A 13,283-nucleotide genomic window follows, 5' to 3' on the forward strand; every position below is an offset into this window, starting at 1 on the left:
TGGCGCGCGCAGGAAGTGTTCAGTTAATGAACTAAAGAAGACGAATAAGCAAGAGAATGGGGAAAAAGGTTATATTAGAGATAAAGCTGTGACTTGGAGGTGGGGAGTTGATGAAGAAGAAGAAGAAGAAGGTAAAGGGCAAAGGTCAGATAAAGTTGGATGATATGCGAGAGATAAGTGGAGCTAATCAAGTTAAGTAGGGCACCAGCACTTTGTATTTTATATATGTATGCAGGCTAGTAAATAATATTTTATCACACACAACGGGGCAAAGGAAGAGAGAGAGGACACAAAGTATTGGGAGGGTGGGTATTTTAGTTGGAAGAGCTTGGAGGAGGAGTAATGCAGCAATATCATCGCCAGCACCAAGTATTAGGGCAACATAACTAAGTGGAGTAACAGGGAAATGGCGAGGAGTTGTGTGTTTACATTGAAGGACCGACAGAGAGAGAAAGAGAGGAATCATCTTGGTGAGATAAGTGATGGCGAGGGTGGAGAAGAGCTTTCTGGTGGTACGCAGCACAACTACACCGGCGAGGAGCGCCACAAGAAGGCATTAAAGATCAATGGCGTACACCGCGCTCATTCATGGCCCCCCAACAATACTCTCCACACTGCCGCCCTCCAAAAAACTCTACCGCCCCACGAACAACCATATATCATTCCCTGCTCAAATGTTTGCGGTTTACGTGTCTACCGTAGTCTCTATTCATAAAAAAAAACCTTCTTCTTATACCACCTTACTGGACAGACTCAGTTCCTTTCAGCCATTTTGGGGCTCTTTTCATTGTTTCCTTTCAATCGTTCTTCATTCATGGCGATCGTTCATTCAATAAATAGTCTATGGAACAACGTCCTGGCCAGTTTTGTTTACTAGCAACACAAGGCATTCTTTGGTCAAAAGATAATTTTTTATGTATTATGCGCAGTTCTGCCACTGTATCATCGCACGGAAAATACCTCCTTCATTTTTGGAGCAAGAAACGGGAATACCCCACACAGCTTCAGCCTTCGACAGGATTTTCAGGCTGCTTGTTGATCATTAATACCGGAATTCTTCAAAACTAGCCTAACTTCTGGGCGCCCTGAAGGTATCCCAGCCTAACAACCTAAATGACACTCATACTGATCTTCTCAACATTCACGTACCACTCATAAAGGCATGCCGAAATAGTTGAGATGTGTATCTTTGCACAGATTAATCACATTTATCAACAGATTCATGATCAATGACTGTCTATAGACTTTTTGCCTCTCTCTTAATGGATTTTCTCAGAAGAATGTTTCAAATAAAATGATGAGACTAACATGGCGAGTGTATAACAAAAATTGGAAATGTGAAAATCCATAAGGTTGAACTTGTTATTTCTATTCCTTACGATTTAAAGCGAAAATAGATTGAGAATAGAACATTTTACTTTTCTATTATATATGAAAGAAATGTGAATAAATAACAACTCGACCTACACTCTCAGTGGGCAGTTTGACGTAGGGACAGCTGGAGAGCGAGACAGCGACAGCAATGAATAACGAAACATGGGTACAGGTAAAGAAAGGGAAAAAGGAAGATAAAGAAAAAAAAATCAATAAAATTGTGAAGGCGGTGGCAGAATTGTGGAGGTGACATAAACTCAATTGTTTAAAAAAGTCTTTCCTCACCACACCCCACACCTCCTGCTATCTAACAACAAACACATTTAGCACTTACACAAAGACAATCATAAACAGAACACGTTCTGCTACTGCAGATACGCATAATACGAAATAATATTCATCACATTTCTATTGGCAGTAATATTTATGTACAAATACGTGCACAATATGGGGGGGGCAGGCCAATCAGCTTTTACATAACTGATGTCCGCCCCGGTGGGTGGTGGTAATGGTTATATTACTACAAGTACATTGGCTGACATGCCAATAGCATAATTGCATCAAGCACCCTCCTCTTGAACTGTGCAAGCTTTTCTCCTCTCACTGGCTATTGGTTAGAGGTACCTAGGATATTTCCATTAATACAAGAGAAGAGGGAATTCAATTACAAATTGAAAAGAGAATGTCAGGTGTTCTGAATGGTTCAGCTAAAGGAAAACTAAATACACACATACTTCGGAAAATATGTCAATATGCCGCTTTAATTGAATAAATTAAGAATAATTCATTTTCGCGGCTGTAATTTTAAAGTTGTGTACCAGAATGTGGGGATATTATTGAATTTGGACTTTCTATTAGAACGCTATGCATGAAGAATCCCAAAAAATAAGTAGTAGAACTATAAGAATTTAATGGTGTCCGTTTTCAAATCAATTCAGTAGAGTAATACGTACTTCCGATTTAATGATGGGTGTCCACCATCATAGCATCTAAAACAAATATCAAATTTCCACATCTACGATTTTTCTTTTCAAAATATGCTGACCAAATGCCCAGAACTGACTCTACAATTCAATTTTTAAACTCTACATTTCCAAACTAGGGGACCGCAACGTATATTTCCCAAGAAAACTAAAACAAAAAATTAATGATCAACACTTTATCCAACTAGTAAGAGCCAACTAAAAATAAATAAAATCAGAAATTTGATGAATGGAAGAGAGTTGTTGATGTCTAGAGTCTAGAGGAGTCCGTATAGTGCGCGCTCTCAATGAAGGTCACTGACCAAAGAGACTTTTTGAATTATATCCAGCTGAATTGAACTCGAGCCAAACAATATTTTAGAAACCAACAGAAATATACATTACAGCCAAGAATACATAAATTAAATAAAACTTAGAACAATTTATATCTACAGGAAAAGAAGTGTTAGGCAACTAATAACATCCCGCTAGCTGAAATTATAACATCATTTCCTCTTATCCCTTTATAACAGGAAGTATTGCATTCGAGCTTAAATTAAACATTTATTTTTCTATGTAGTACAAGTTAAGATTCCTCGCCAATCTTGAATCCTAAGTTTAACAATTTACGGTCACGAAACCTATATATTCATATATGTAGAACAAGTTTAGAGTTCCTGTAATAAATAAAAATCTAGAGCACTTTCCCTTAGAATAGAAAAGAAATTTATTATTCTGGGACAATTGTCCCCTAAGAATAAACACAGGTGCAAATAGAGGCCTTAACAGTTTGGCCTGTGATTAAAAAGAAAATAAATAAATAAGTATTTACATAAAGTGAAAATAAAAATAACAATAAAAATTATGGAAATAAATTAAAACAATTAGAATTTCGGAGGAAGCTGAGTAGAAAGGAGATAACTGAATAGAAGGGATTTAAAGATGGAAAGGGTAGGAGCATGGCAGGCAGATGAAGGTAAGGAGTTCCAGAGAGATGTAGCACGTATTAGGAAGGATTTGTCAAAGGATGAGATACGGTGACAGGGAATATAGAGATCGGATGAGCGAGATCTGGTATTACGGGAATGTATCAAGGATTTAAACTTAAGGAGTTGAAAAATATAAGAAGGCCTTTGAGACTGGATGACTTGAAAAAGGAAAGAAGCCAAAAAAATATTAGCGGCGATAGACAAGGAAAAAGCGACTTCAACTCATCGTAGCGAGAGTCTCTGGAAATGCTGAAAATAAATCTTATGAAGCAGTTCATGAGAGGCGCTTGAGCTTAGTTTCAATATCAAGCAGAAAGACCGCGCTATACACTAAGCAACCCGTAGTCGAAATGGGGGAAAATAGGAGAGGAAACTAGGACCACAAATCTCAAGATTTCCAACTCTTATATTACTCAAAACTTTAAATTTTAAACATATTAAAATCTTACAAACAATTTAGTTTTTAAAATCATACTGCTCCAGAACCTTGCAATTATTCTAAAAAAAAAATCTAGAAAAATGAATAACATAAAAGATATCGATCTGTAGACGGAAAGCATATTACCAGCAGCAATTTATGTTTCAAAAATTTCGTAGCATTGAATTACTAGTGGGTAGACCTTAGCGCTCATGGTGGTTACAAAAGAAACCTCAGCGCCAGGTCTAGAAACGTTTTTAAAATATTGAATTACAAACAAAACAAAAATACCCTAGAACACCCAATTTTTTTTTTATTAATCAAGACAAAATTAAAAAGGATACAAAATTTTGGATTGGTACTTTCAACAGTAAAAAAAAGAAACAGTCTGAAATTATTCAACCAGAAATAAAAATACTAAGTAATTTACAGCTCTAACAATGTGTGAAAACATGGAATGGTAACTTATTTACAGAACAATTAGGCAATAAAATTAAACATATAAATGTTAACAGTAACTATAAATGAAATAAAAGTGCCTGTTTAAAAAAAAACTTTAACATCTCAAGAATCTCAACCCAGCTGTTCACGTTTTTTCTTTAACAGAGATTCTGAACTAAAAATAAAGATGTTCACTTCAAAGGATCCATTTTCGATAGAAAATCCTTAAAATAGATATATAATCTTTTAATCCTTAAGCTAAACAGTAAATTGGCAATTGAACCGATATATTATTTATCAAATTTAGAACTTTGGTTAAATATTTAATCCCATAATAATGTGTATTAGGTAATATACGAGGTCTGTAAATTAAGTAATGAGACTGATTTTTTTAAATTTTTTTATTCAAAAAGAATTACAATATCACCTTCAAAATATAAGGGTTGATCATCAAAAACTGCACGAAAAAGCGTAACGTTGAAAAACACCCAACTTTGACAATTTTTTTCTCTTTTTCTATAAAAGATAAAATTCCCAAATTTTCTTCATAATATAGGGCAAACCCTCCTTTATCACTGTAATTTTTTTGCAACAACCTAGATTTGATAGATTTTGAGAAATTCAAAATATAAGGGTTGATCATCAAAAACTGCACGAAAAAGCGTAACGTTGAAAAACACCCAACTTTGACAATTTTTTTCTCTTTTTCTATAAAAGATAAAATTCCCAAATTTTCTTCATAATATAGGGCAAATCCTCCTTTATGACTGTAATTTTTTTGCAACAACCTAGATTTGATAGATTTTGAGAAATTCAAAATATAAGGGTTGATCATCAAAAACTGCACGAAAAAGCGTAACGTTGAAAAACACCCAACTTTGACAATTTTTTTCTCTTTTTCTATAAAAGATAAAATTCCCAAATTTTCTTCATAATATAGGGCAAATCCTCCTTTATGACTGTAATTTTTTTGCAACAACCTAGATTTGATAGATTTTGAGAAATTCAAAATATAAGGGTTGATCATCAAAAACTGCACGAAAAAGCGTAACGTTGAAAAACACCCAACTTTGACAATTTTTTTCTCTTTTTCTTTAAAAGATAAAATTCCCAAATTTTCTTCATAATATAGGGCAAATCCTCCTTTATGACTGTAATTTTTTTGCAACAACCTAGATTTGATAGATTTTGAGAAAAAAGATGCTGAAAATGAGCAAAAACGGCATTTTCAAAAATTGTTCTTGTTCTGTTCTTGTTCTTCTTGTTGTTGTTGTTACCTTTTTTGTAAACAACGTAGCGCCTAAACGCGTGAACCGATTTTCATGAATGAGGTATCATTCGATTCGGAATTTTATGTAGATGTGCCTTTTGGGGGTCTCGACGCTGTACATGGAATGGGAGAGGAGTTAGCCCCTTTTATGTAAGGCCCCCTCCAAAATTATTATCATTAATTACTCTGTAAATCTTAGCCCGATTTTGATAAAATTTGGTAGGATGACAGGGTTAGGGCTCCCCTACGTAACATTAAAACGACGATCTGCTCTTACACTTGTTAAGGGGAAGTATAGCAATTGTTTCAAATTATCGAAACGTGAGCCGATTTTCATGAATGAAGTGTCATTCGAATCTAAATTTTGTACAGATTTGCTCTTTAAAAGTCTCGACGCTGTGCCTCATAAGGAGGGGAGTTTGCCCCACCCAGGTAAGGCCCTTTCTAAAACTATTATTACCAATATTTCTATAACGCTTAGTCCGATTTTGATAAAATTTAGCATGAAGAAGTGATCAAAGCTCCTCTACGTGGCTGTGAAGTGCCATCATGCTCTTACACGTACTAAGAGGAAGTACTGCAATCGTTAAAATTATCAATGAGTGAACCGATTTACATGAATGAATTGTCGTTCGATTCAAAATCTTTGCCTCTTTGCCTTTTAGGGAGAAGTACTGTAATCGCAGTTTATTTTTCTTACTTCTCTTAAAGGGAAGAACTGAAATCGCAGTTTAATTTTGCTATTTACGTACAAATACCTTCCTATTTTATTCAAAATGCTTTCTCAAAAAAATTGTTATTGAGGATGGTTTGGGGACCGCAACTATAATCATTCTTTAAAAAGATCTCTCCAGTGGTAGTAACTCCGACTTAACACCTTTTCAGGTTATAATGATACAATTAAAATTTATTATTCCCAATTTTAATAAAATCTGTAAAGCAGATCATACAAAAAGGAAAATCTATCCAAAAGGTACAAAAATCTCTTTAACAAAAACTTACAGTTTAAAATGTTAAGTATAAGGGTTGATTAAACGCCAAAAGGTACACAAATCAGCAAGTACCCAACATTTCATTAATACTTCATTAATATTTAAGTAATTCTACTGCATTAATTTTCATTAATATTTTTTTGAATTTATTAGATGTTTCACAGACCCTTATGCTGGCCAGTTCATTCATTTTCTTTTTCTTTTTTTTATGATTTAAATCGCTTCAACATCTAAGGTTATTGGCGCCCGGAGCTTTTTTCAGTGCACTGCCGGCCTCCGGACAGTGTTCTCTCGTTACAGACAACACTGTCCATCACCCGGACAGTGAGCTGTAAGAAGCTCTTAGAAAGAGAAAATCTAAGGGTCTGCAGCTGGATTCGAACCCGGAACCTCCACGTGGGAATCCAATACGCTAACCGCATAGCTAATCCCTTCCCTTTGTTCATTCATAATATTTTATTTTTTTGTTCTAATTATGATAAAATTTATAGCAGTTTTTGACGATCAACCCTTATACAACTGTCCTACCGGACAGTTTTAATTATATCTTCATAATTAAATAGGTACTTTATTTTAGCTTTATTCCAAATTATTCTTCTGATTTATCTTTATTATGCTATTTATTCTGAGTAGTCACATGTATGTACGAGTATGTACATGCACGTTAAAGTAGAAAAGACTAAGTAGAGTCGGCTACTATTTAAATTTGAATCACGGATTTAAAACAATATTTCAGTCTAGAATTCGTCTTTCCGAAGTATTTGTGAGCACAAATAACGCGTAGGTAATATCAAGTAAATTATTCAACAATAATTATTCATTTCTCAATTGTAATTTAATGTAGTCCCTCTAATTTTACTTATAGTAAAATACTGGAATAATTATGTTAGCTGTCATAAAAATATGCATATCTTATTTATCTTATATTCCAAATATATAATACTGTGGGAAGACCTAGATTGAGAATGTAATTGAAGAAAACTATATTATTTTCTATAAAGCCAGATTAATTATTACCTATTATTATAAACGTTTGACTACTTCATAAAATAACAATTACTTTAATCGAAGAATTAACTTAAACCGACGATTTTTATTTAAAAATAAAAATAAATAAATGAAATCATTGATGAATGTTGGTGTAAGCATTTTTTTAAAAAAGTTTTTGAATTTTCTAGCCTCATATTTTTTTTTTATTTTTTTTAATAAAGTTTTTCTTTTTAACCTGTGATTAATAGTTTGTTGATTAGATATTACAGTCAATCTAAGTTAAATGGTGTTCTACTTGAACAAATATTTTGTAGATTAAAATGGCCAGCATAAGGGTCTGTGAAACATCTAATAAATTCAAAAAAATATTAATGAAAATTAATGCAGTAGAATTACTTAAATATTAATGAAGTATTAATGAAATGTTGGGTACTTGCTGATTTGTGTACCTTTTGGCGTTTAATCAACCCTTATACTTAACATTTTAAACTGTAAGTTTTTGTTAAAGATTCAAAAAGAATTACAATTCTATATTGTCACCTTCAAAATAACATAACTTCCTTCTGAAGCTACACAGCGCTGGAGACGTTTCTTCCACTCCTCATAGCGGTGCTCGAACTCCGATACTGAAATAGCCTTCGGCTCGTTTATTGAAATTGCTGTGTGACAAGGAGCATTATCGTGATGCAACACCCACTTGTTCTTGATGTTTCAATAAACGAGTTTTTGGCCCTGTAAAAACATTCCTGTGGCTCCTCAGCCTCCTTATTCGCCTGACTTGAGTCCTTGTGACATTTTTCTCTTGCCGAAGTTGAAAAATCACCTCAAGGGAACTCATTTTGGGACAGTCGAAAACATTCAAACTGCTGTAACCGACCTGCTGAAAGCTATTCCAGTATCGGAGTTCGAGCACTGCTATAAGAAGTGGAAGAAACGTCTCCAGCGCTGTGTGGCTTCAGAAGGAAGTTATTTTGAAGGTGACAATATAGAATTGTAATTCTTTCTGGATAAAAAAAAAAAAAAAAATCAGTCTCATTACTTAATTTACAGACTTCGTATATTCTTAGAATTCCCAAAAGTGGCTCTTGGAAGAAAAGCTCAACCACCCCTTGCCCAAAATTGTTTTTGAGGGAAAACTTTTCAAAAAGTTATAGAACCATTTTTTTTACCCCCACACGCAATGAACTTCTCCCATTAAAAATGTATCTTTCTTTCCACTGAAAACCATAATCCAAAAACCCGAATATGTTTCCTATTTACATGGACAGGAGAAAGTAAACACATTATCAGTAAATTCTGCTTTTAATTTGGCTAGCACAACTAGCAGGGAGACGCGGGGACAAGCTCTTTAATTGGATTTAATTCACGATTTTTAATTACACTTGACCGAGATCTTCCTCTCGCATTTTAGCTTTCAGTTTTACATTAATTAAAATTCCTTTTTGGGTGGCCGCCCGTTTCTATTAATAACAAACATTTCAATTCAAATTGTTTTTTTAAAAAAAATAATAAAAGTGTTTGTTTTTAATTTCCCGTACATCGTTGTCGCTGTCTATAATTACTAGCGAGATGTAGCAACTATGTTATTCTTTAATTTTTTGAAGGAAGATTTCTTTTCTCAGAAGAGGGGGAGGAGAATATTCCAGCTCTGTGGAAGATCCTTTTCAGAAAAGAAAATCCAGCTGAGGTTAGAAAATTTAGGTCTAAAGAACAAGTATCAAATTCTCCAATTTTTCCTTCAATTAATCATCTTGATTATGATCAATTTTCAAAATTAACTTTTCAAAACAAACTTTGGAAAACTTCCCAACTATTTACTTAGTTATTTTTGTATAACTGTTTTGGCCTTAAAAGTTTTTCAGAGGGAGATAATCCCTGAAAAATAGAGAATAGACAAAAAAAAATCTGGCAAACGCAGATAATGTGTACGCTGATATTTATAATAATAATAATAATAATAATAAAAACAGAATGGAGTAAATAATAGAAAAAAATGAATGCGAGTAGTAACAAAGAACCTAAAATGAAATTTAATAAAAAAATTGAGAAAGTGGATCTTTTTGGCCGAAAAAAAAAAATTAAAATCAACAGAACTGATAAAAATAAGACAAAAAATAACAATATACAAATATTACAGGATAACTGAAATAAAAATTGAACAAATCTGGTGTGAGTATATGACCTTTCTCTAACTGCAATTCTGAAAGTTCTAACCAATATATTACATATTGTATATTCAACTTTGAAATTAAATAATATTTTACTTTAACTCACACTGTACGGTTTTTAAAACTGCAAATTACAATTAAGTGATACAATACAATTCTGAAAAGAGGAATCTACCGTCAGTATTGTCCAAAACAAATCTTCCTAAAGAAATGCCTCAAAGTTATGGATCTACTGCATGAAAATTAATTTCGAAGAAATATTTTATCAATTAAAAAAAAAAAAAATACCGTACAGAAAAGTGCTACTTTGGGTTTAGGCATTTATGAAATTTTAGTTCCATATTTAATTAAGGCACTTTGTTCTACTCCCTTCTATAAAGTTTATGAAACAGAGAAGAAAACACCCATCCACCAAATGACGGATTGTTTTGGGTGTGAAATCAGTTTATAGCATCTTTGGTCAGGAGGATCTTAAAATGTTTCTCCTTCAGATGGATGCTCGATTTGTTCGGATAATCGGTGGCAATATTCTAGGATCTGGATTTATAACCTTGTTCGGTTGTTGATGGAGCAGTTATATGGATAGAGTACGGATTACCTCCATAATATTAATATATATAAATATTGATGCCGTACGTTAAAACTAAAATGGCACTACGAAGAGAAAGCCTTCCTATCCTAAATGTGCCCTCATACATTATATTACTCTGAACAAATGTTTCAAACGAAAATTATTAATTTACACAAATTAGTGCACCACGTTATAAGAAATTTGTGGGAGTATTTTGCTAAAACATATCTAAAAACTGAAATTACAAGTGCAAGAGTTTATCAAAAGAACGATACAAAAAAATCTATACAAATACAATGATACCACATTGAAAAGAAAGTGCAATCTAAAAAAAATAATTAATTAAATTTATAAAACAAGAAAGCTGATAAAGTCGCATTCGCTAAACGAAAGTGCTTGACTGATAACAAAACAGCACAGCTTGGTGACTAAACTCCCGTTGAATATTAAAAACTTTCTATGACAATAAAGGGCTACTTTATGAATAATAAATACAATCCATTATTAATTTTAGCAATACGGAAGATAAATGAAAATATTTTAGCACAAAAGGAAGTAAAGTTATTAATGAATTAAAAATGAAGGCATATAAAAATTATGTCATTAAAAAAAACTGGTGTGAAACAATCGCCCGACTATTCTCCTATCGCAATGTATTGATTAAACTTAATTGTAAAAAATAGTTGGCATCAATGTTATTATATACGTTCACTAATAAAAATGATTCCGTAGAAGAAAGCGTTTCGCCAAAGCTTTCTCAAAACTTAAAACTAAAAATCATTGATCTCTGGAAAAACAAAGAAACAAACAAAAACAAAAAACAGTGTTAAGCTAAGTTTCTATGTGAACAAGTTGAAACCAAACAGGGATGTCAAGACTATGATAAATGTTCTAAGATGCGTTACTATACTTCTAGCTCCATACAACTTTCACCTGCAGGAAAAAGTGGAATATCACTTCATCGGGGTTTTTGGCGTTCTAATAATAAACCGATGGCTTATAGCGATAGTTGATTTTGCAATTAATTGGGTTTGGCAAACCCAGGGGTAAGCTCTACCTTATCACTCACACAAGATAAATACTAACTTAACAGACAACTCTATGAACAAACATTCAGCTTTACAGCCACTCAATTAACAAATCAAACCTAATCATAATTAATAATTTAGTTAAAACAATTTAACCCTTAAACTTCAACTATGATAGAAGATTCCTTACACACTAAATGCATTCCATTCACAAAAACCTTTGAATGCAAATGAATGAGAATATAAAATTATAAAATTAATGGAGACTGACGTTTTGGTGTTGAATCGATCCGTTTGAATTATAAATATTTCCCATTGAAAAACTAAGCAAATTAAATGCTCAAACTTCAATTAAAATTGCATTCCTATGTAAAAGTTTACTGACATTTTAAAAAATATAAATAAAAGGCAAAAACAGGATTTTTAAGTAAATCCCCAATAAATGTCACACTGATACCACACTTAAGACCGAATTCTATCCCATTTTTAATTTTTAGTTTTTATGGTAAAATTCTTTCCTAGCAAATACATAATCTTAGCGAATAGCAACAGTAATCTAAAATAATAAAATAAGGTTGGAAATTTGTATTAACCTTTTTGCAAGCTGAAAGTGATAACAATTGATGGCAAATACAGGGAGTGTGTTATCTTTAGCAAAATGGAAAATTATTATCAATTATTTATATTATTCTTATAGGTATTATCTTAACAGATCAAGAAGAATTATTTTCTTTCAAGTACCACTGATAAAAAGAAATAGTATAATGTAACTAATAAAAGCGAAATTCAAATCTATGCAATACTGTAATTCATATTAAGTATAATTCGATTAAAACTAATAATATTAATAATAGTAATGTATGGGTTAATATTTATCAAAAAACAATAACATTACATTTAATCCAGAGATAGGACTTTATGCTACTATCCAGACATGATATAATAGAACCGTATCCTGTTTATGAGTACTGTAATGAACATTTCCTTGGAATTAAACAATACTCAGGATACAAGTCATTTGATGTCATTGAACATTTTCCTCATAATTGTAAATTAACCGCGATCTAGAGAACATCATTACTTTTTCTTTTTAATTGTTAGAATAAAAAAGTTGTATGCTATCAGCTAAGAACTGATTATTCGCACATTATAATCTAGATTATATGATATTCATAACTGGTTGGTTTGGTTATAATAATACAAAGGTTACATACCTATTTCCAAAGTTGTTTCTCCAAAATTCGGCAGCATCACTTTTCGTAATTCTAAACTGGTCACCAGCAAACGTCCCGCTTGGAAATAAAGCTTTCAGTTCACTTAACATATGACTAAAAACTAAACTCAATTTGGTTAAATTCCTTCTATAATGGGAATTTTCATCAAACATTTTTTCTTTGCCTTCTTTAAATAATTTTATAGCCTGTTTACACTTTCGCATTAGGTTAACAATAAAAACATTAAAATGTTCATTACTGTGTAAAGCAACCATTTTATCTTCATATTTCGAATATATCAACCTTAAACGTTGATATGTATCTGGTAAAATGTCCAAAATAAAAGGTGGTGAATTTTTCAAATTCATTTTTGGATGTTGACACAACTTTACAACTTTGTCCATTAATTTCCATGTTTTATCTAGTGTCCTTTTATCTGTTGCCATTTTTGGAGGGGCAACAGCATCCGCAAATGCTACATGTAACTTAGAGAAAATAGATGATATTGTTTTTGCCTGTACAGACTCCTTTCTGTTGGCCGCCATATCTGTAGGGCCAATGAAACTATGGTTATCCTCTTCACATCTTAATATAAACAGAAACACTTAAATTTGTAACAACACTAAACACAAATATCACATAAAAACTCGCCAAACTAAACAGTTCTAGCAATACAACAGTTATGTTGTAAAGAGCATCCTAACGCGACCACGATTCTAATGGATGTAACGAAGTTTGCAACTACTACAAGAACTGTCCGCTCACACTACACCACACAGAGCGTACCAGTTAGTGCAAAATTCATCCACAGCAGCGCCACCAACTGGAAATACCGACGCCATTATACTATGGAAAATACAAATTTA

The 13,283-nt window shown here is 32.6% G+C and overlaps 1 protein-coding gene across 1 annotated transcript in view; it reads right to left on the reverse strand.

The window, feature by feature from the left end:
- Cbl (E3 ubiquitin-protein ligase CBL) overlaps nt 1-13,186 on the reverse strand; it is a 118,277-nt gene extending 105,091 nt beyond the window's left edge. The window contains exon 1 of the mRNA XM_074130549.1: nt 12,418-13,186. Within this exon, the coding sequence (XP_073986650.1) occupies nt 12,418-12,962 (545 nt within the window). The 5' untranslated portion in view covers nt 12,963-13,186. The remainder of the gene's footprint in view (nt 1-12,417) is intronic.
- Nucleotides 13,187-13,283: the final 97 nt, after the last annotated feature.

The sequence above is a fragment of the Rhodnius prolixus genome, unplaced genomic scaffold (genome assembly GCF_049639745.1).
Source record: "Rhodnius prolixus isolate KJV_2025 unplaced genomic scaffold, Rpr scaffold_4, whole genome shotgun sequence".
Classification (NCBI taxonomy): domain Eukaryota; kingdom Metazoa; phylum Arthropoda; class Insecta; order Hemiptera; family Reduviidae; genus Rhodnius; species Rhodnius prolixus.